At 49.8% G+C, this 23880-nt stretch overlaps 1 protein-coding gene across 4 annotated transcripts in view; it reads right to left on the reverse strand.

The window, feature by feature from the left end:
* Nucleotides 1–23880, reverse strand: part of tnc (tenectin) — a 130418-nt gene continuing 106538 nt past the window's right edge. For 2 of the 4 annotated variants that reach the window (XM_089574275.1, XM_089574272.1), the window contains exons 12-23: nucleotides 20671–23757; nucleotides 19964–20110; nucleotides 18944–19129; nucleotides 14743–18357; nucleotides 13539–13721; nucleotides 12259–12399; nucleotides 11237–11425; nucleotides 9630–10493; nucleotides 8911–8958; nucleotides 7888–8067; nucleotides 6599–6712; nucleotides 1–5577 (exon numbers count right to left, since the gene is read on the reverse strand). In XM_089574275.1, coding sequence (XP_089430401.1) covers nucleotides 5402–5577; nucleotides 6599–6712; nucleotides 7888–8067; nucleotides 8911–8958; nucleotides 9630–10493; nucleotides 11237–11425; nucleotides 12259–12399; nucleotides 13539–13721; nucleotides 14743–18357; nucleotides 18944–19129; nucleotides 19964–20110; nucleotides 20671–23757 — 8930 coding nt within the window. In that variant the 3' untranslated portion in view covers nucleotides 1–5401. The remainder of the gene's footprint in view (nucleotides 5578–6598; nucleotides 6713–7887; nucleotides 8068–8910; nucleotides 8959–9629; nucleotides 10494–11236; nucleotides 11426–12258; nucleotides 12400–13538; nucleotides 13722–14742; nucleotides 18358–18943; nucleotides 19130–19963; nucleotides 20111–20670; nucleotides 23758–23880) is intronic. The other 2 variants (XM_089574274.1, XM_089574273.1) reach the window with 2 other exon arrangements.

The following is a 23880-nucleotide window of genomic DNA, read 5'->3' on the forward strand; positions in this document are numbered from 1 at the left end:
AATCAAGCGACACTTTTTTTTTGGTAAGAATTTTTGTTTAATGGAAGTAAAACACAAACTCACAATCACAATTCACATGGAGCAATAAAAAAATGGAAACCGAACATGGCAGGAATAGTACCGATCATACCTTCAGCAGCCTGAACCCCTAAAATGCTGAGCGCATGCGCACCATCTTTACAGTCCCAAGGCACAATGATACAAAAATAAGGCATACTTTCGCATCCACACAGTATACACATGCTACCCTTCATTGGCATGTATACACGCGCTAATTTATGAAGCGCTTGAATTGCGTACCGGCAAATGCCCAACGACATGTTCTGAAAAATAACTTAACCGAAGGGCCTCCCTTAACGAATAACACCTGACGTACCTAACTACTCGCAATATTGCCAACAAAAGACTATCGCCACGTTGTAGGAAGACACCAAACACGTTGTGGAATACTGCGGGATTGTAAGACAAGAAAGTTGCCCTAAACTTCCTTCCTGTGTACAAGGCCACTAATGCACTGCATAGTTAACCTTATGTATTGCTGTACGCTGCTTTAATCATGCTTCATGGACACGCAGGAATGGATTGCATAGGCTAGGTCAAGCCGCGGAGCTTCCCGCGATGCCACTGCTGCGCATATGGGTCCAGTTCCTCGAGCTATGTCCCTTGCATTCAGTGAGCACTCAAAAACCTCGACGTGAGCAGTCTTCATCCGATGACAGTAGGGCACTGTAATTAGGGTTGCGCTGCTTCAGCATGGACGGCACGTTTTGAGATTTTGAATTCCCAATTCACGCCGCTTAGCAGGAGCAGAGCCGCTGAAGGTATGTACATACACTCATGTAAAAAAAAAAAAAAACGGGAACGATGCGAAAATGAAAAAAAAAATGAAAGACATGCACGCAGAAAGACAAGAAGGGAAGGCATTTAAGTAACACAGACAGCTATTTAAAACCACAGATACGCACAACACCACCAAAAATAACTGTTTGCCTCCTTAGCGCCTATGACAACAAAAAGAGAACAGAGAAATGTCGTTCTCGAGACTTCGGTCCTGCGATCGAGAACACTGCGACGATAGAGAAAAAATAAAAACCCACCACGAACGAACGAAGAATAAATGAATACTACACTTCGGAAGGTGACGAGAGTTATGCTTGCACACATTATGATACAGTATTCTTGTGCGTCAAGGTGCTGCCACCTTTCATCACACCGTCAAGGGAGAAAAAAAAAACCACACATACACACACAGAACTTAAGTACGTGCCTGCACGGAAATTGCGCATGTGCAGATGATGTAAAGGCTAGCTTCAGCGCCCGACAGAGGGCGCTACGCGTAAATAAATGGAGGCACACTGGCTTATGTAGAATATGCACAGCATACTCAAGAGGCCGCTTTGCACGGCGACGAGCTCATATGGTCAATAATGAGTAATACGCTATATGGCTGACCGCAACCGCCTCGCACGAGAGATAGCCGGAACCGATAGGTTCCATTCAAGACCCTCATACTATCGCGAATATGCAGCGAGCAGAAGTAGTGTGGCAACACCGCGGAGACTGGTCTTGCGCTCGTATGGCTCCGGAGTGCGCTGATGGACACTTCGTAACTGTGAGGCGTCAGAGATACCGCGAAATGCCTATGCTCTGTGGCTGAACCACAGCGGTTGGCGCAGGCGGAAAGAGACCCAGCCGTGAGGATCTAGTCAAATGCTACACGAAGGAAAATTTATGTCGGCCTTTTTCTCACAACTCAGTTACAGTACGTATAAAGTGGCATAGTTTGCGTTTAGATAACAATGACACAGCAGAATTTTTTCATTGGCGCTTGGACAGAGCGCCATATTGAGTCATAAGGCAGCTTCAGAGGCACTTGGTTTTCTTTTTTTTTTATCTGGGGCAAATATGCTCCTTGGTCTGAAGTTTGTGCACAATCATTCGCGGAAAGTTTGAAGCTGGCAAGACTGTGAGAAAGTGAACTAATGGAAACGCAACGTCGTTATTATGCTTTGCAGAATTAAGTCGCGAATACGTCAGCATGACACGTTAGAGCTGCCTTTTATTTAGATCTGTAGCTGCCAATTTTCTGTCAATACGTTCTTGGTTCTGAGACCGGTTTTTATCCTCACTAGCTGCGCCAAGAACGGTGTAACCGAAAAGTGCGCCTCGGCTGTTCTGTATGTGGTCACTGACAGGCTTCCCTGGCAAGCAGAACGAACCCTGCGGATACAAAAATAAGGCAAGAGGCTAGCGCAGTCTTCTCGAAGCCGCGAACGTTACTCTCGTATCTTACTTGTATTACCAGTAAACTCTGTAACATGATTCACGCGTTCCCGTTCGATGTAAAAGGTAAAGCTAGCAAAAATAATGCTGTCGTGGCGCTTGTAGTCATTTTGGCACCATACAGAAAGGCAGAAGGGATTGGTCCTGCAAGATTCTGAACGCAGAAAGAAAAATATCACGGTAGTGCCTTCGCGTCCCCAGAGTTCGCCTCAAGCTTCTACTGGTTCTTCGCCCAGCAGATGTTTAATGCTTGTTACAAACGGTGATATGTAAATATGACTTCTAGGCGGTGCTTATATTTTTGACCAAAACTGCTCTTTTACTAGCCTGTAGTAATGAATAGTTCTAATGGAGAAATAACCTAACTGTATTTCAAATCAAAGTTTAAGTGAAAGCCTTGCTGTAAAATTTTTATCAATTTGATTTAGTTAACAAGAAGTCTTTTCAAACAATGTGCAGCAGTGCGATAGCTGATAATGCGAATTTTCCAGCACAGGGAAATATCACGTTTAGGTATTCTTTCATGAGGTAAGAAGCTGTTTAGTGTTGTTAAAAGAAAAAAAAAAGATCCTTCACAAACCTTGTGCTATCTCTTAGGCGGCTATCACAGAACCTACACATTTGCCTCAAGTAGCAAAGACGACGTGAAATGCGTTGTTATATTAAGTACAAAATTCCAGACCCGAAGCCATTGCTGTTTTGCGCCAGCAGAATTAAAATCTTGGGCAAGACAGTCTTTCACAAAAATATAGTCTATGCTAGCCCGCGCACGTAGAGTCACTAGTACCTATTGGCTGTCCTCTATTCAGTAAGACTTCAAAGTGGAATGAAAAGCTCATCGATGTAGAGATAAAACTGCCGCGCGCAAATGCCACCAGGAATGTTTTCATCACTAGTTTTTCCTTTTGCATTTTTTTTTGTTTCTGGCAGTAAGGACAGTCGCTCAAAATGAATTTCTCACGAACTCCGCGGACATGGCTACACTGTGACGGCTTGTCAAGACTCGGATGTGGTCAGTGCCATGTCTTCATATGAGCTGCAACGCGCTCCTTGTTTATTGAAGTGGTCCTTATGCGAGTGGTTCAATGCAGGCGCCTACTGTTATATATCACTGTGCGCCACTTCGCAAAAGCCTCCTGGATTTGCATAGTAACTAATGGAATGACAGTCGAGTGCTATGGAATGTAAAAATGCTGCTACGTTCATGGATCACTATCCGAAAACGTATCACGAGGGCCCCAAAAATGATGATCGAAAGAAAACAAAAAAAATCTCCTCCCTAAATTAATGGCTACTGAGGAGCGAGCTCGAATTTGCACCCACAATGCGACGTCTGATAACCTTTGAGCCTAGATACAAACCATGTAAACAAGAAGGCAAGCTTAAAGGTACATAGTGGGACAACGTCTTAAGTGGTATGGACGAAGCTGAGGACCTGCATAGCTGCCGCATCTAAAAGGCCGGCCGTTTGAGAACGCTGGATTCAAGCACCCATAGTTCCGTCCCGGCGAACACGTTCTGCTCATAATACGACTGAGACGCTGCCCCTGTGACCGACACACATCGTGCACATTAGAGAAACCGAAGGGAAAGAATGACAAAAAAAAAACACGACCAAAATGACCGAGGAGGAAAGTGTGAAAGTCGTGTACAACGACACCCGCGTCGAGCACTCTCCTCGCACTCGCTTCTTCTTGCGTCGGCACGCATTTGCCGCCTCGTAAGAAGACGAGACCAGCGCGACGAAGCAGTTAAACAAAGAATACATTAATAATTAGGCAAGTAAAAAAATAATAAAAAGAGCGCGGTAGACACGCACAGGCACATTACACGGGCAAAAACACACACACGCAGGTACGCCACGCACACAACACTCGCGCGTTCCAAAAAATCCACGCGTCTTCTCTCCGGTCGTTGCCGTCGTCGTCACGTCGTCGTCACGTCGTCACCGCCTCCGCCGTCGCATCTCCTCCTCGGCATCACGCGCGCGCCGACACGAACCAGCGTTTGCACACAGTCTCGGCAAAAAGAAAAAAAAAAGAAACAGCCGGCTGCTAAGCGGCTCGGTCGCAGCATGTCGAGAGAGCCGCCGTTTAAAAAAAAAGAGTAATAAAAGGAGCGTGCCGTCGTCAGTTCACAAGCACGAGTCAGTGTACGCGGAGCGTCGGCACTCGGGGAGGCTGGGAGTCTGGCACACCACAGAATTCTTCCTTTTTCCTTCCGTAACGGACGCCCCAGATGCGTGGTGGACGGTGGCTGCCGGGTTCTTTCACTTGCCGTCGAAGGGGGCCTGTGGCCGAGCGAGTCTTTTATATTTGGCCGCGTGTTCTCGGCACCGCCGAACGACTGCAGCGCGGTGTCTCCAGAGTTCTTTGATGCGCGTGGTGTCGAGTAATGCTCACTGTAAGCGGTAGTCAAGGAGTTTTGAGGAGCCGTCTGGAAACAAGGGTTGTCCACCCTTCCGACCATCGGCGGCATTCTGAGAGCGCTGAATCAAGACATGCCACGCCTACAATCTCCTCTGCGGAGGGCGTTCTTCGGCGGTCTTCAGCGTCCCATAATAGCTTGCGACTCCTGCTGTCATTTTTTTTTTTTCGAACTGAGACGGACAGACTTCCCTCTCTGAACCAGGCACCCTAAACACGCCTCCTACATATGTGATGACGTCAGAAGGCACAGCTATGGACCCAAAAATGGATGCCGTCAAGCCTTTATCTCCCCTCAGTGTCAGATGCAACGCTCTTTAGGGCGAGCCGCCATGCTCTCATAAAGCACAGTTTACAGAAGCGTGGTCGCTAACTGGCCATTGAACGATCCAGTAACGTAATAACACTGTTTGCTGGCGTCTTCCCGGAGCATTGTGAGCTGTTCAGTGAACACCGACTGCTAACTCCCACCGAGTATAACTTCACTGCGCTGGCATCACTCGTAGCCGCCAAAGAACTCTGGAAACACTCCTTTCTGCCAGTCGTCGGCCTACCGTTGGGGAGGAGAGCGGAGGGCCACGATGATAATAATAATAATATTAATAATAATAATACACGAAGAGGGGCGGAACTAGGAAGGCGTCTCTCTCCCTGGCGGCGGGAGTGGGAAGCTAGGGCGGTCGTGGCGCCCCCTACCGCGTCCTGAAGTAGGACCGGTTCATCCTGAGCAAGAGTGGCGCCTGCGGCTGGCACTCCTTGGGGTTGCACTTGATCATGCCACTGGCGTCGCAGATGCACTCCAGGCACGGCCCACTCGCCTTCTTCACCACCTGGCCCACCTGGTAGAAGCTGCCGTTGACATCGCAGCCTGCGGCAGACACGCCCGGGGAAAGTACGCGGTTAGGAAACAGCTGTGGAAGGCATGTGTCTCTGCGAGACATTAACTTGACGATTGGGGCTCGTACCCAACGATGGGCTGACCCCTGGGCATGAGGGCTATATGCTGGAGATAATCCCACTTTCCTTCCTTTGAGGTTGGGGTGTTTCTTACGGCGGACTCACATGGCGTGCTACTGTATACAGGGCGGCGATGTCGGCCAAGTTGTGAAATACGGGCGCTAAAGCGTCTGTCAGAAACTCCCACTCTGCTCTTTGATCCGAGATTTTAGATCTGCATGTGGTAGCTGTTTTCAAAATATAATAGTGTTGATTACCAGCGACTAGTAAACGCTGCGCTTTGGAAGAGGCAGACGAAATAAATTATTAAGCGTAAGCACCCAGTCACTGTGGTGGAAGAGAATCTTATTAAGGCGACTGAATTATTATACTGCAGCGATTTTATAAAACTTTCCTTATTGCTGTTAGACTTTATATATTCGTATGATAAGCATGTGCAAGCCCGTAATGTGGCATGCCTCATTCCATTATTTTACGCCGCTCAGACTTCAAAGAATACCTCGCCTGCTAACTTGATGGAGAAATTCTCGTGATTGGTGATAAAATGTTCATTTTTTTTTTTAGTTTTACAAACTGTGCCCATCTTTCATTGATAATCTTAATTCCGTTGTTTCTAATTTAGCGAACCAGATTAGCAAAACATACTACATCCTTAAACACCCTTAGCATGAAGTTGTACTGTTATAAATGCAGTTACAGTCTTGTATGCGGAATCTGGCGCAAGTTTCTTTAACTGTGCACGCTGTCTTTTTGTTTGTCGCCATCTAAGAAACGTGACACAGACCAGTGATGAAATGCGCCAGGTATATTGATGCCAGCGAAATGTGCAGTGCCATTCTAGTATTTTAAGTCTAAGGTAAGAGTCAGCATATGTGGATAAGTGGTCAGGGGTAGCACAGAGTTCAGTCTAAGTAATATGCTTGTTTCGCTACCTTTGACTTCCATAGAGGCCTCGAGCACTTGCTGCCCGAACCTCGGAGCTGGTGTCGTCGTCGTGGTCGTGGTCGTTGTCGTAACGCTTACGTTCTTCATTGTCATGTGGACGGCTGCGGAGAAAGCGAAACAGAAATTAATATTCTGAGTCTTCCGACATTACGCCTAATGTAAACGAAAGGCTGGAAAGCAATTTTCCTTAAGAATTCTTCGAAAACATAGCACAAAAAGGACACGGACGGCGCAGAAGTGGACAGGACATAGCGCCTGTCCTGTCCACTTCTGTGTCGTCCATGTCTTTTTTGCGCTATGTTTTCGAAGAACTGTTACCAACTAGCCCAAACCAAGCTACTGTTTCTTAAGAAGCTTGCGTGCAGGTGGAAATTTTTCGACTGGCCTATCTGAGGGCCTAACTGAGGGTCGAAAGTCTGTGAGAAGTAAAAGAGAAAATAGTTAACATAACAACCCCAGGGAAACATACGATCAGGGAGAAAAGTTTTTTTAAAGAGGGCATACTAAGTAAAAACGAACTTACTGCGTGCTTTAATGAGTAGAGCTTTCTGAGCAGGCTTTTTTGCTTGAAAAACACTGTATGAACCAACAAGCCTACAAAGCCACACTACTGAACTACATTTCTAGCACAACGGGCCCTTTTATTAAAGTTCTCCAGTATCCCTGCGCTACAGTTGCAATCATAGCACTTGCGACAACTCGTGCTCGCACAATGTCGTTTTACATTCGCAATAAGTTGCTGCCTGAAGGCATGAGGCGGCTGTTTGGAGGACCTTCACCGTGAATAGCGCCCGTGGTGTCAGTTTCTATTCTTTGTGTTTTCGTCTTCTGCTGCGCTACAGTGTTTTTCAAGACTATGAACCAACAAGCCCACAAAGCCTCACTACTCTTTGACTTCTTTGTCAGGAAACAAATTTACGGGAAGCTACGAGCATCATGAAGCTTTTCACCTTATTTCTGTACAATCAGACATAGCAATGGGCTATTGTATGATTCATTTCAAGTCTTTTTTATGGAGAACAAACTGAATTTATTCAATATTTCTTAACGCCAGCCCGAACAGAGGAACCTACCTTCACTCTCTCCTTTCCTACACGCGTCTGCTACTGGGTTATGTCACTACATCACGGTGGAAAGTATTAGAAGCTTGGTCGTAATATCTCGTTTGTTTTCCTGGCTTCTTCGCGACGTGCGAGACATAGCGATGCATTGCTGCTTCAAGTGTGCAAGCTCGCTCTACTAGAAAATACGCTGAATAGCGCGGTGATCTACTCACGGCACTCGTATCGCGGACAGCAGAAGCCGCTGATAGGCGTCTCGAAGCACTGCGGGATTGGCGGTGGGCAGGTCTGCTGCAGGCAGATGATATCTCCGCGGAAGCAGAAGCAGAAGTCGCACGGGTCCGGCCGCGGGATCTGCTCGGCCGACTGGTACACCTTGGCGTCGAAGATACACGCTGCGTGCACGGAAGAAGAAATGGGACAGTCAATGAAATGTTCCTTTTGCAATACAAAGCGAGTGATAAAGTGAACAAAGGTAGCCTGGGAACTAATACACGTGTTTTCATGTGACCAAAGAGCAGAAACGGCGGGGAAGAAATAGAAGCTCTCTCTAATAGCCAAAATATAAAAAAATGACAGTTGTGTTTGAACAAACCGCCTCATTTATTGATATTCTAATGCTATTAGAGCCTATTTTTAAATAAATAACGACGAGTGGCTGTTCAGTACAAGGAATACCGGCGCCTAATATGCTACTCAGCCGCGTCTTTGAATTCAGGGCACGTGGCAAGGAGCGCAACTGCGCAAGATTAGGTTAGAGCAGGCTGAAGGCGCCAATGGGTTTGCTGTATCCTCTGACCATGTTCACGTCAGTGACAGCGCACTCAAGTCTTGATAAGGTGCCGAGCAGTGTAAGAGGAAAAACACTGTTGAAAAGCTCGATATTCCACACGCCCTAATCGGGCGCACGAGAATGTAGCTTCACTGCATTAACACCCTATGTGTGAGGAAGCCGACTCAACAGGGGTCACTGAAATACATCCCGCGATATTCCACAGACCCTAATCAGGTGCACGGAAATGTAGCTTCACTGTACTAACAGACTGTGTGTGAAAAAGCCAACTCAACAAGCGTCGCTTGCATTGACGCCCGAGAGGATTTACGGGAACATCAACGGCTGAGTGATCACTTCTTTTTTATAGCTGCTGGAAACACACTGTCAACGCTCAGTCTAACTTTCTTGCTTGAAGGCATATTTTTATCGCATAATAACAGGAAGCTGCCACGGAAATACTTACATCCTTCCTCTATAATGATTGCTCCTTCTGTTGTTGTTGACTCTGGTTCTGCAAAAACAAAAAAAAAATGTGATCAGTATCACCCGATTGTAACTTGCTGATGATTCATAGTAAATATCCTAAATGCGCATGACTCATGTGAAAGCTACTTTGCAATATCTGCCCTGAAAACTACGCCCATCGTAGACATTTGCAAGTCACAGTGACAGAACTGAACTTGGCAGCGCTTTCAAAATGTGGCACCTACGGCTGTTCAGTAATATGAAAGCGTGGTAAAGTGACCTTTGGATGATGAAAATATTACATAAAGCAGGCGCATGATTCCTGTGTATCACAAATTCCGGATGTTGTGCTTTCTTAACGCTTTGCTTTCGTTTCCGACGTAAAGACATATCTTGAAGCTTTTCTATTTATGAAGACTGCTTACTTATTGTAGACAATGGAAGCTCGAAGTAAAATCAGCTTCGCAGAGTCAGAAATACTTATAAATAAGGTCGACAAATAAATCACGCAGATTAAAACTGCATTCAGCCCAGCCCAAGTAACCTGCCTCATACTAAATATACGTTCAGACGAGTGTGCTTGCCCTTGTCACAGATAAACTAAACAGATGACTTTAGTCACAGATCGGTGCTTTAAACACGCACTTTGCGGCGCATTCGTGATTCATTCCATCGAGCTGGCTCAGCAAAGCTAAAGCTTATATACACTGAGCTTACCTTCCGTAACCGACGTAGGCGTCGTTGCTTCCTCCCGAGGAGTTTCCGGTTCCTCTGTAGTCACTCCTGGCGTCGTCACTTCCGGAGAGGGCGTGCTTTCCGGAGCCGGTTTTGTTGGCTCCGTCTCTGCTCCTACGGTAGCAGCTGTCTCCGCTGGCTTCTCCGTTTCTTCCACGGGCTTCAGCGTCGTGGTGGTGGCGCTGGGCGGCTCTGACGGTGTGGTAGCGTTCACTTCTGGTGCCTGCGTCGTAGACGCGCTTCCCGTGAAGAACTCCACGATGGTAGTGAGCAGCGAGGGTGACTCAGTTGTCGACGGCTCCCCCTTCTTGCCTTCGACGGGTTCCTCCGTCGTTGTGGCTGCCTGAGGTGTCGTCTTCTCTTCGCGAGACTCTTCCGGCTCCGTGGTAGATTCCGCTGTTGAGGCTTCTGTGGTTGTGGTGAAGTGGACGAGTGGCTTCGTAGTAAACATGGCAGTGGTTGTAGTGGCGTTTGTCGCTTCTGGAGCCTCGGTAGTGGGACTAGTGGCTTCCGACGGTTGACTAGTGGCTTCGGGAGCAGCGGTTGTGGCCGATACAGTCGTTTCTTCGGTGGCTCCTGTCTCTTCGGCCGCCTTCGTCGACGTGACTGGCGCTGTGGTAGATTCCGGTTCGCCCGTGGAGAGATCGTGTACCGGAGGCTGCGTTCCCGGAGGCTTGGTCACAACGTCTACGACGAAAGGCGTCACCGTCGTAGCTGGGATGGGTGTCGTGGTGGCGTTGGGGCCGAATATCTTCGTGAGATCGACGGTTGTGGGGCTGATCGTGGTAAACTTGAACACAGATGGCTTCTGCGTCACCATTTCTTCTCGACCTTCCTCGTCAGCCGCTGCATAAAATTGCAAAAAAAGTGGAGGTGAAAGACTGTAATTAATATTCTAGTTGTGTAACCAAAGGCCAGAGCTTTCATGACGAACCACGGCGCTCGAATTCCCAAAACGTGTACACACAACCTATGCCCATAATAAGCCAACCGCCTCACAGATTTCTTTTACAGGTCCGTGTTATGAATAACTGGTCCAAGATCGCGTATTTTTCACGTCAGAAAAATTGTTTAACTTTACAAACGTGTGGAACTTGCGGCAAAGCTTAGCTTTTTTAACATATACTACTTCATTTTGAAGAAAAGCGACAACTTAAGTACGCTGGTGTTTCAGTTATTGGTGTGGAACGAAGACTGCTCAGGAATCACGAAATGAACGCATGAATGTAAGTGAATTATGTGAAGTAGGCTCGAACAGTAAGGCGGTGAAGAACGAAAGAATCTCTGAACAACCATTTGTAGTCAAGCAGTCCTTAACTGGTTATATATACGATGTCACATTGCAACGCGCTTTAAGCGCTGCTTTGATTTCTACATACTACGCCGTTCCTATGCAAAACGAAAAGAAGAATAAACAAGAAATTGCAATAAATGGCAGTAGATAATGTTCTGGGAGAGAGGTGGGAGAAGAGAAAAAGTAGAAAGTTAGAAAGACGCCAGGACAGAGTCAAAAATAAGTGTGCCTATTTGGGACGAATTTGAGCAAAGTCACGTTGCGTCATGTCGCGTCACGTGAAGATCACACTTACGGCAGATGTATGCTTCGGCGCAGCACTGTTCCGGTTTGACACCTGTCGGCTTGCAGCCCGGGCGTGGAGGCTCGTCGCAGATGCGCTCGGCGCAGACCATCTCGCCGAATGTGCACTTGCAGAATGTGCACGGGTTGGCGCTCTGAATCACCTGGCCGTGTTCCACCGTGGTGCCTTGGACATTGCAGGCTAGAGAAGAGGTGACGAAATGGTTGATGGATGAAGCTCAGTAGATCGGTTTAAAAGGCTAAGAAACTGCAGCGCAAATATTAAGCCGATGGAACGGACGCACGCTGAGTAGTATGTGTGGCTCCAGCCATAATTCTTCGCGCTACAATTTCATAAAAAAGAATAAACAGAAACCGTATTCTTCTATGAAAATAGTTTATGGGGTGCGTATTTCTTTTGTTACTCAGCTTGTTTGAATTTACTGCGTTTTTAAGCGAGTTTGTTGTAACTGAGCCGCCGCGGTGGCTCAGTGGTTATGGCGCTTGGCAGCTGACCCGAAAAACCCATGTTCGATCCCGGCAGTGGTGATCGAATTTCAATGGAAGCAAAATTCTAGAGGCCCACGTACTGTGCGATGTCAGTGCACGTTATAGAACCCCGGGAGGTCGAAAAGAACCCCGGGGGGGGGGGGGGGGGCGAACGGTTATAGTTACGCAAGGCACAAAAGAAACACAATACTCGGACATAACTGGCTCTAGTAGCACGTTTCAATATTTCCATTGATCTTGTGTTTACGCAATGACGTAAGATGCTCAAATATGCACCTCACGCAGACATGTGCCTTGGCTCTGTTTTATGCATAGTTCTCTGTTATAATTCTCACGCTCACGTTAGATACGTCAATAAACCCTGCAGGATGCGAAAATAGTGTGCAACTCCAACGGAGATTTAATCACGGGCTTGCGCAGGTGTAGCCAAGTGATGCTACGCAATTTGCGTCCGTTTGTGTTGGTCTAGCTTTTCCTATTTTCAAATAGAATGTCGGTGCTGTTGCGTTGTTGTTGTATACTCACGTTTTTCTACCTCTTCCTCCTCTCCTTCCGCCTTTGTCGTAGAGGGCGCAGTCACTGCCGGAGTGGTTACACTTGGAGGCGTTTCGGCGGGCTTCTTCCGTCCCTCCACTGTAGACACGGCTGCCGGGGTCGTAACACCTTCTGCAGCAGCAACCAGGTTATGAGTTACAAATGCGGCTATGGCAAGCTTCCAAAACATTCTGACCTCGCATTCTGACCTCACAATCAGTCATACATGCGTTCGTCCGGCGCAAATTTCAAAATAAACTATTGGCACTTAAGCTAGAAACTTAACTTCGATTGCTGCAATGCTATATCAGTGTAGTCTCGAATACGTAAAAGAGATTAAACGTCCTCGACCGATAAAGGCGAGTACTACACAGACCTGTACTAACTAAAGCTTTATTTAATCCGCGACAGCGAGCGTGTACGACGTTCACAGTTGAAGGAAAAGCAAGAAAATTGGCTGTGGCTTAGCTAAGGTTAAGCCTGGATAAGCGAAAAGCTCTCGCTGCTTTTCAGCCAACTCCCAAGCTACCACTTCTGGATCGGTGTTTCTGCGCCGTCTGACTGTTGCTTCTTCTTCTCCTTCCTGCTCGGCTGCTGACCCGAAAGACGCGGGTTCGATCCCGGCCGCGGTGGTTGAATTTCTTTGGAGGAGAAATTCTAGAGGTCCGTGTACTGTGCGATGTCGGTGCACGTTAAAAAACCCCAGGTGGTCGAAATTTCCGGAGCCCTCCACTGCGGCGTCTCTCATAGCCTTAGTCGCTTTGGGACGTTAAACCCCATAAACCAAACCAAACGATCTTCTCTCCTTCCATGGCGAGTGCCTGCGCCTGTTCTATGGGCAAGCGCGCCTTATATACCCCTCCTTTCAAATGTGCACTGCGCACGGCTGCGGCGAAAGGTCAAACGGTGGAGAGGATGGCCGCCTCTTCTATGGCCGCCGCGGCCGCTCACGCGTTGTCGCAACGCCTTGTGAAAGAACCTTCTCCTCTTGGGACGGCGGCGGCGACCGCGCGGCAGCGGCGAAGGGTAAAACAGTGGCGAGGAGGAGAAGCGGCGACGCTCAGACGACGGAGTCAGCGTGTGGCGGCGACAACGGCCGCGGCAGCAGCGGCCACCTGCGCTCCGCGTGACGTTGCTCGGTTTCGCGCATGCGCAGCTGTGGCTTTTTCTAACGACGGAGCACACGCGAGACGCGGGGTTGACTAGTCTAGTGAAGCTTTTCGCTTCAAAAGAGGAGTGTTATGCGCAATGACCGCGTTTAATAGGCTTACCGCAGTCGTAATCCGGACAGCACTGTGCCGGGTCTTTGGGCAAAGGTTTGCACTCCGGACCGGGAGGTTGGCAGATCCTCTCGGCGCAGATGACTTCTCCTTCGAGGCAGTTGCAGAAGTGGCAAGGGTTGTCGTCCGGAACTTGGTCGCCCTCCTTGTACAATTTGCCATTCACGTCACACTCTGTGCGAACAGCAGAGAGAGAAGAAAGAACAAAAATATTTGCATTGCTTTCTGAGCAGTGCATTGACCAGTGCAGCATAAGAAAAACAAAATACTTTGACTGCCTTTGTCAATGTTTTTTGAAAAACTATTTTCAAATATTTCAGGACAGAGTGTTTCATTACGTACCTCGTTTTTTGTCCTGTGTATACCTCTATCGAAACGATTAATGCTAGAAGGTGATTTCGGAGTATAGAAACGGCTGTAATCGTTCTATCTGTGAGTCGTTTTAGCGTGTTTTTTTTGCCACGAAAATGGAAAACAATATGAATCGATGCTATAGATTGGAGACGCAGAAAAACTGTCTTTCAGAGCTGAGCGGACATGTACGAAGGCGTATTTGTTTGATGACATTATCCAGAACCTTGTGGTTTCCCTGGGATCGCTGCAACCTAAATAAAAAAAAATAGCTGACACTGATTACCTGCCGTAGCAAAGGAAGCGTTAACGCTTTGTCGAAGAGCGGGACACATGTGGTTCCACTTGCTTTAACCGCCGACAAAGTTACAATGGTGCACCAACGTATCACATTTTTGACTGCTGAATACTACCTAACTATAAAGCAAATAATTCAGTGTGTTTTCATTTTTCGTTAACAGAACTGCTTGGTGTTCTGTGTGGTTTCACAAGCGCGGCTGTGCAGTTTGACACAGCCAATTATGGCCGGAAATTTTTTTAATTGTTGAGCTTTTGATTCAGTCAGCTGTCTCGTATATATAACACTTCTTGATGCTATTTTCAGTTCAAACGCAAGTTTCCTTTTACGACTAAAAGACTGGTGTACGCATACGTGCCACATATGAGTCCTCTTTACAAAGTTGTTGGTATGAATGTGTGCTTCTTTTTCTAGAAATTTAGTGCCCGAAACATCTCGAAAGTAATGTGATTTCATTTCCAGAGTCATTCTGAGCGCTATTTTAACATATGTATTCACGTGAAATATGCATACAGCTTGCGCTTTATGAATGGTTAAAGTAGGTACCTGTCGGGAACTCCTCCTCTGATTCTGTGGTAGCCTCCGGAGCTGGAGACGTAGAGGTCTCGGTAGGCTCAGATGCTGTAGACACTGCGGGAGTGGACTCCGTCTTCGTTTCTGCAGTGGTCGCTTCTGGGCTTGTTGCTGTGGAGGCAGGCGTGGAAGCTTCTGTGACTGGCGTCTCTGCCGAGGTTGACTCGGGCCCGGCCGTAGTCGATGCAGGTGTGCTGGCCTCCGTGGTGGCTTCTGGTGATGTCGCCGAAGTACTCGCCTCCGTAGGTTCGCTGGACGGTCCGGTGGTCGCTTCCTTGGTCTCTTCTGTGGCTCCCTCTGTTGTCGAGCCAGGAGTTGCTGGTGTGGTTGAACTTTCAGTAAAGGTCGCCTCACTTGGCGTCGTTCCCTCGGTTTCCGGCTTTGTCGAGGCCTCTGATGGCGTCGTTGCGCCTTCCGTAGTAGCCGCGTCTCGCATCTCAGTCGGGCTGGTTCCTTCCGTGGCTTCAGTGGAAGAGGGTGTCGTGGGCTCCTCCGTGCCTGCGCTGGTTGCAGGCGTCGAAGGCTCTGAAACGGCCGCCGTAGGAGTGGAGGCCGCCTCTGTCGTTCCAGGCGTTGTCGCTTCTGTAGAAGCTGGTGTTGATGCCTCTGAGGTTCCTTCTGTTGCTCCAGATGTACTCGCTTCGGTTGCTTCGCTAGATGGTGTGCTTGCACCCGTTGTCTCCGGTGTCTCCGCTGGAGTAGTAGGCGCGGAAGCGGTCGTCGATTCCTTGGTTTCTTCCGTCACTGATGGCGTCGTCATTTCTGCAGAAACGGTTGATGCAGGTGTTGTCGCTTCGGAAGAACTTGGTGTTGTCGCTTCAGATGTAGCTGGCGTCGTGCTCTCCGGGGTTGTTTCTGTCAAACCGGAGGTTCTGGCCTCTAACGTTGTGGCAGCTGCTGTTCCAGTTGGTGTGGTGGCTTCAGGACTAGAGGCCTCAGTGACGGCTTCAGTCGTCGAAGCAGCAGGAGTCGTGGCAGGAGTGGTAGAAGCTTCGGGTGTTGTGGCAGCTGATGTCTCAGGTGTTGTCGCCTCAGCGCTTGGTGTGCCAGTGGTTTCAGCTTCAGAGGTTGATGTTTCTGGAGTAGACGCCTCAGTAGTAGACGCCTCTGGAGTAGACACCTCTGGAGTAGATACTTCAGGAGTAGACACTTCAGGGGTAGACACCTCTGGCGTAGACGCCCCCGGAGTAGAGACCTCAGGAGTAGACGCCTCAGGAGTAGACGCCTCAGGAGTAGATACCTCCGGAGTAGACGGTGTGGCTGGAGAAGTAGGTTCTTCAGAAGCAGTGACAGAGGGCGTCGTTGCTTCCGGCGTCGTTGCACTAGTCTCCGCAGGCGTGGTCGACTCCGCTGTGGTGGCCTCGGATGTTAATACACTCGGAGTAGTTTCGGCAGACGTGGTAGCGCCTGGAGTGCTACTTTCAGGCGTTGTGGCTTCTGGAGATGTTGCAGAAAGAGTAGCTGCACCAGTAGGTGTGCTAGCTTCAGGAGTTGTACCTTCTGGAGTTGTTGAAGCGAGAGTGGTGGCACCAGGGGTGGTTGCCTCTGCAGTGGTTCCCTCTGGAGAGGTTGCACCAGGAGTGGTTGCTTCCGGCGTAGTACCTTCTGGAGACGTCGTCGCCGCTGTGCTGCCTTCTGTAGATGGCGCCGGAGTGGTAGCACCAGGAGTAGTAGATTCCGGCGTAGTGCCTTCTGACGATGTTTCAGCGGGAGTGGTCACTTCCGATGTTGTGGCTTCTGGAGAAGTAGCGCCCGGCGTACTTGCTTCTGGCGTGCTGACTTCTGGTGTCGTTGCGCTCGGCGTGGTCACACTAGGAGTGCTTTCCCCAGGTGTAGTACCTTCACTGACAGCTGGAGTCGTCTCTGCGCGGGTGCTCGCTTCTGGGGTAGTACCTTCCGGAGAGGTAGTGGGCTCAGTGGTCACCACAGGTGTAGTGACTTCTGGCGTTGTGCCTTCCGTAGACTCTGCAGCAGAAGTAGTGGCACTAGGAGTGCTGGCCTCGGGTGTAGTGACTTCGGGAGACGTTGGCGCTGGGGTAGTGACACCAGAGGTGCTGACTTCAGGTGTACTCGATTCTGGCGTGACAGCAGGTGTAGTAGCAGCAGGAGTACTTGATTCGGCTGTGCTGGCTTCGGGAGATGTTGGAGCGGGCGTAGTTGCACCAGGAGTGGTGACTTCAGGGGTGCTAGGCTCAGGTGTACTGTATTCAGGAGTGGACACCTCAGGCGTCGTGACTTCGGCAGTGCTAGACTCAGGTGTGCTGGCTTCAGGAGTGCTAGATTCAGGAGTACTTTCTACGGGGGTGCTAGATTCTGCCGTGCTAGCTTCAGGGGTACTGGATTCCGGTGTGCTAGATTCTGGAGTGCTTGATTCCGGTGTACTAGCTTCAGGAGTACTAGATTCGGGAGTGCTAGGTTCAGGAGTCGTTACTTCAGCCGTGCTAACTTCCGGTGTACTAGGTCCCGGTGTGCTGGCCTCTGGTGTGCTGACCTCTGGTGTGCTGACCTCTGGTGTGCTGACCTCTGGCGTGCTGGCTTCAGGAGTGCTGCCTTCAGGGGTGGTAGCCTCCGGAGAAGTTGCAGGTGGTGTGGTTACTTCGGGCGTGCTTGCTTCAGGAGTGCTGCCTTCAGGGGTGGTAGCCTCTGGGGAGGTTGCAGTTGGTGTCGTCACTCCAGGCGTGCTTGCTTCAGGAGTGGTACCTTCAGGAGTGCTACCTTCAGGAGTGGTAGCCTCTGGTGAGGTTACAGATGGTGTGGTAACCTCCGGCGTACTGACTTCTGGTGTGACGCTGCTAGGTGTAGTTTCTGGAGTGCTTGCTTCTGGTGTAGCACTTGTTGGGCCAGTTTCGGCTGGCGTCGTTCCTTCGGTACTCGTTGCTGCATATGTTACTGCACTTGGTGTAGTTACTTCCGGTGTACCTGTCTCTGATGTCTCTCCTGGAGTGGCGCTAGCTGCGGGGGTTGACGCGCCCGGAGTAGTCTCAGGTGTTGATGCCGCCTCTGTTGTGACAGAAGGTGTTGTTACGCCTGGAGTAGTTTCTTCACTGACAGTTCCAGTGGAGCTGGCTGCTTCTGATGGCGTAGTTAACTCAGGTGTCGAGACTTCAGTCGGGGCAGACGTTTCACCGCTTGGAGTTGTTTCAGACGTTGCGGCAGACGGCTCAGTCGTTGCGCCGGTTTCCGCTGGTGTCGCTTCTGACGGCTCGGTTGACAGCGAAGGAGCCGTGGAACCCTCGGTTGCCTCTGTCGCTGACGGCGTTGTTGCTGCCGACGTGCCCTCGGTCGGTGCTTCTGTAGAACCTGTCGTCACTTCCTCTGGTTGCTCCGTAGATGGCGGCTTCTTTCTGCCCTCTGCTTCAGGCTCTGTGGTCGTTTCGACGGTAGTCGACAGGCCAGGTGACGTCGTTGACGCTGGCTGCGTGACGCTCGGCTCGGTGCTCAGCTCAGTAGAAGCCGGTGACGTGCCTTCAGTTGATGTCGCGCTCACTTCCGGAGTAGTGCCTGTCGGCTCTACTGTCGGTGGTTCAGTCCTCTTGCTAGATGGCACGATTGTCGGAAGCTGTGTGGTACCAGGCATTTCTTCGCCGTCTGCAAGGAATAAAAAATGAACTTCAGTTATCTAGCACAGTATTTATGAACATAATGGTGGCATCTATGGGGAGAAATGAGTAAACGGACGATTGGGGTAGAAGCGACCATCAATGGAATCTCCATACAGCAGCTTTTCTATACGACAAGATGGTCATCCTTGCGAAGCTTCTTTTATGCAAATGACCTGCCGAGCTCATTAAAGAAGAAACAAATGCTACTGATAATGCTTTTCACATAAACTGCCAGTTCTCAGTAATGAGTAATACCATATTTTACACGTGATATGATCATATTTCGCCACTGTTCAGTTAAACTGTGTGGCGCTGCAATGCCTTTGGATTCTAAACCTATGGTGATGATGCAATTTATTACCGCAAAGGCAGCTTTGACCAATGAGCGCCGCGGCACAAGGTATTTTTGTCACACAAAGTGGGGTCAGAGACCTACTTTCTAAGTATTACAAACACAGCCGAAAAAATACTATATATATGTTATTTATATGTGACAGTACTTGACTAGAGTTGAAAGAAATGTCTAGGAGTAAACCAAAGTTTCGTATTGATGTAAGTTTGGTCGTACGTACCACAGTTGTACATTTCCGGGCAACATTCTCCATCCGGTATTGGTCCAGGAACACAGGTGGGAGCCGGCGGAAGGCACACCTTCTCGGCACAGATGACTTCCCCGTCGAAACAGCGGCAATATTTGCAGGCATCCGGAGGTGGAACTTCGTCGCCAAATTTGAATGTCTGTCCTTGGTAAGTACAGTCTGCACAGAGAGGAGATAAATACTTAAAAGTGGCAATATGTAGTGGGAGGTTGGGTATTTGGTAGCGAACTTATAAAACAAAATAAAAATATTAGTGCTTCGCTTCTCATATGTGATTCATTGACAAGGGCTGTAGACGAAAAATATAGAGTGTAAGGAAAACATCGTTTACTTAGATATATTTTTGGTTGCTGTGATCCAGTTATAATTATCGACGCTCGACACGCTTCAGCGCACTGAGCCTGCGGGTAAGGCCGCTATCCCATAATTTTTCAGAAAAAATTTGGAAGCAAAATTGAAAAGAACACACAACAAAATAGTTTTGGAAGAGGGTGCTTATATGTTCTTTCGTTTTCATGAAAGGACTGTGCAACAGAAAAACGGTGCCTAATTTTTGCCTATGTTCTAGTAAGAATATTGTTGGATTTTTTTTTTATTTGGCCGCAGTTGCCGCATGGATGTGGCAAAATCATCTTAAATAGGCTTGCTTTCTGAATGGCCTATTTCAATGACTACTTGAATTGGCTCACTCAGGATAAAGCACCATTGAGTGACGCTTAAGCAAGTAAATTCAATGGTTCAAGCCAGTAATGTCTGAATTTCAGCTGCTAACGGATACATTCTCTTACCCGTGCGGCGTGACTTTCAGCCGAAATTTTTAAACAAAGCATTTTTCATCACTAATTTCTTCATAGGATTAGATATTTCGTCCCAACTCGCTGACATTGCCCGTATCGTGAGTGCTTGTAATATGCTTCAGATGCATCGGCGAAGATGCGGCTGGTTTCTTTAAGAATTACCGAAAACATTTTTGGCGAATTGAAAGGCACATACCAGGTTCCTCTCCGGGTTCAGGTTCTTCAGGCTCTTCGGAAGTTGGCTTGTCCTCCCGGCCGACAGTTTCTTCTTTTGTCGTCGATACAGCGGGCTCAGCTGGTGTTGTTGCCGATACTGGCGGCTCAGTACTCGAAGGCAGAGCTGCTGTGAGGAAAGCGAATTGGCACACTCTCGTGAATTAGCACGGTGTGCAGCAGCATGAAAAATTTACGCATAAAGGCGCGACCGGTTTCTGGAGCATAAAAACAACAGAATGAAGCCTTGTTTTCGCTTTTCTTTATATACATGAATACATGCGCGACCCACTCCAAAACACGTTCGAAGTTGACTTATCTAATGACTGCTGCCGACTGGTTATCTTTGGCATTTGTAGCTCACATTCGGACTTCTTGAAGAGCGCAATTATAGAAAGACCCATTTACAGCGCCTAAAACCCAAGGGAAATTCTACCTGCGCTTGCACCAACGTAGTGTACACAAGAGTGCCGAAGACCGAGTGCCGTATCTCTTTCGTGACTGGGTGGCCTAACGTGGTTGGAAGACGCAAAATATTGTCCGAATTGGACGTAATTCATCTTAACGTAATTATTTTATGCATCTTAGTATCGCAACGTTTCGCTGAGTCTACGCGCGCTTTAGTGGTGGAAAAAAATTAAAGCGCGCATTACGGGCCTACCTAGCGCGAACGAATACGTCTGCACTTGCCTGTGGTCGGTGTAGTAGCTGGTTGCTCCGGTGTCGTGGGTGTTTCTGGCGTCGTGGCTCCTTCTGGCGTCGTGGCTCCTTCTGGCGTCGTGGCTCCCTCTGGCGTCGTGGCTCCTTCTGGTGTCGTAGCTCCTTCTGGTGTCGTGGCTGCTTCTGGTGTCGTAGCTCCTTCTGGTGTCGTAGCTCCTTCTGGTGTCGTAGCTCCTTTTGGTGTCGTGGCTCCTTCTGGTGTCGTAGCTCCTTCTGGTGTCGTAGCTCCTTCTGGTGTCGTAACTCCTTCTGGTGTCGTAGCTCCTTCTGGTGTACTAGCTCCTTCTGGCGTCGTGACTGCTTCTGGCGTTGTGCCGGCTTCTGGCGTCGCTTCCGGAGTAGAAGAGGGTGCCTCTGTCGTGGTTGGCAGCTTCCTATGCTCGAGTGTTTCAAATCCAGTAGTGCCAGTGACAGGAGCTTCAGTGATGATGCTGGGCTTAGGCTTTTCCGTTGTCGGAGCCGCTGGCGTCGTCTCAGGCTCGGCAGCGGTGGTCACCTCGACGGGTCTTGTCGTGGCCTGTTCCATTTCTTCTGGCACTTCAGACGTCTTTGGCGCTGGTTGCTTGCTTGTCGGCTCCACTGAAGCTGGTGGTGTCCGCACCTCTGTCGTAGTTTCTGGCTTTGCCGTCGTCGCCTCTGAGGGAGTCGTCTCCTCGCGAGTGGTCGGCAGTTCCGAAGAAGGCGTTGGCGTTTCCTTTGTCGAGACCGGAGTGGTGCCTTCAGTGGTGCTCGACGTCTCCGCAGGCGGCGTTACGGATGATGGCTCCGTGCCCTGCTCCATCTCTGGTGCGGCGGCCGTCGGTTCTTCTGAAGCCTCAGTACCTGGTGTTGTGATGATGTCGCTTGGCGTCACTGGCGCCGTTGTCTCAGGCGCTTCGGTGGTGGTCGCGGCACCGGTCGTAGTTTCTGGTTTGGAAGAAGACGTTTCGGTCGTAGAAGCTGCCTCTGTAGCAGCCGGAGTGGTCGATGTCTCCTCTTTCTCAGTGGTGGATTCCGTAGTGGGCTGCGACGGCGTGTATTCGGGAGGTACTGGAGTCGTCGCGAGGGCCTCCTCATCTCGACCAGCTTCTGGAGCCCTGGTCCCTGTCGTAAAGTACGGAGTTTCGGTGGATGTTGCTTCTGTTTCAGAAGGCTCATGCGTGGTAGCCGCTTCTGAAGTGGTTCCTGTCGATGCTGTTGTAGCTTCAGATGTGGTACCTTCTGTCGTCGTGGGGCCGGTCACAGCTTCGGTGGTAGATCCCTCAGTGGCCGCACTCGTCGTCTCTCCTTCCGTTGCTAGCGACGTTGCGGGCGTCTCTCCGGTTGCTTGAGTGGTCGTTCTTTCGACCTCGGTAGGCGTTGTTACCTCTGCCCCAGTTGTTGCTTCTGATGGTGTTGTAACGCCTTCGCTGACTTCTGGTGGGGCTGTGGTGTAGACTCCAGGGGTACTGCTTTCCGGTGTAGAAGCGGCTTCGGTCGACACAGCTGGTGTGGTCGACGCCTCTTCGGTTGTACGCGGAGTCGTAGGCTCTCCTGTTGTCACTGTTTCTGGCTTCTCGCTCTCCGACACCTCCGGCGTTGTGTCAGTTTCGCGAACAGTACCTGGTGTTGTCGTCGCTTCACTAGTTGTTGCAGACGCTGTGGTAGCCTCTGTAGATGGCGTTCCTGACGCAGTTGTCACTTCTCCTTTTGTTGCCGCGGACGGTGTGGTAACCTCTGGTGTCGAAGCCGGAGTGGAAGAAGCTTCGGTGGCAGTTTCCGATGGCGTCGTTGCTGCCGTCGTGAGCTTTGTTCCTTCTTCGGTAACATGCTCTGTTGTAGCCGAAGTTTCCGGACTGGCAGATGTGACTGGCTCAGCCGTAGTGCCTTCGCTTGTGGTACCTTCTGTGGCTTCATGCGGAGTTGTAGCCTCTGGCGTAGTGTGTGTCACACCTTCCGTGGTTGCTGCCGTTTCAGGTGCGGTGGTTGTGCTGGCATGATAAAATGGAGTTGTCCTGGGCGTGTCTTCTCTTCCGAGCTCAGAGACGGTAGTTTCCTCTTCGGCTGGCTTAGCCGTGGTGCCTTCAGTAGGCTTCTCAGTACTTCCTTCCGTGGAAACGGAAGGACCTGTGCTGACTTCCGCTGCCGGAGTTGTGGCTTCCCCTGTGGCCGCTTCGGAAGGAGTGGTAGCTTCTTCGGATTTGGTTGGTGTGCTGACTGCTTCTGTGGTCGTAGACACTTCCGTTGGTCCCGCTGACGTTTCTTCAGTAACACCGGTGCTAGGAGCCGCTGTTGTTGATGCTTCTGTGGAAATGACTGGGCCCGTGGTAGTCTCTGCTTCCCCGGATGTTGTTTCTTCGGTGACCCCTTCTGAAGGCGTTGTAGCGCCAGCTTCTGTCACTGTACTCACAGCCGCTGTCGTCGTTGATCCCTCCGTATGTGCCGTGGTGGATTCTTCAGTAACACCGGTGCTAGGAGCAGGCGTCGTCGAAGCCTCTGTCGACTCCGTAGTTTTTGGCACTGTGCTGACTTCAGGAGTTTCGCTGGAAATCACCTCCGTAGCCGCTGTAGTCGGCGTTGTCGTTGCTTCGGATGTCTCTGGCGTTTCTTCCGTTATCTTTGGCGTAGTTTCTTTGGCCTCGTGTGCAGTCGTTCCTTCTGTCTCCGCTGGCGTAGAAGACACCGACGGCGCTGTCGTGGCTTCTGCTTCCTGTGTCGTGGTTTCACCGGCAGCAGTCGAGGCTTCGGGTGAGGTAGTAGAGATCACTGTGGGCGTTGTCGAGGTCTCCTCCTCCTTGGACGTCGTAGAACCTTCTGTTGTTGCCACTGTCGTCGCTCCCTCTGTGGTAGCAGCGGGAGTAGAGCTGGGTGGCTGTGACTCAGTAGTGAGGGGACCCTCTTCTTCGCGTGGGCCTTCGGCAGTGGTTGGCTTTTCGGTCGATGGCACTTCGCTGCTGGGAGTCACGGGCTCCGTGGTTGCTTCTGACTTGGCAGTGGTTTCAGGCGTCGTCTCCTCGCTGACTGATGGCTTCGTGGTAACCTCGGCTGTCGTACTCGAGGCTTCAGTCGATGCCTCTGATACTGAAGGTTCGGTCGTCTCTGTAAAAGAGCCCAAGAAGATTAGTGGCGAAGAACGGAAAACAAAATCGAGGTGTATAACGCGGACGAGGTGCGTAAGCACAAAAATGAAATAGGAAGGCGGCAAAATCAATGCGCAATACA

Source organism: Amblyomma mixtum, chromosome 2 (genome assembly GCF_055824585.1).
Source record: "Amblyomma mixtum isolate Tamu chromosome 2, ASM5582458v1, whole genome shotgun sequence".
NCBI lineage: Eukaryota > Metazoa > Arthropoda > Arachnida > Ixodida > Ixodidae > Amblyomma > Amblyomma mixtum.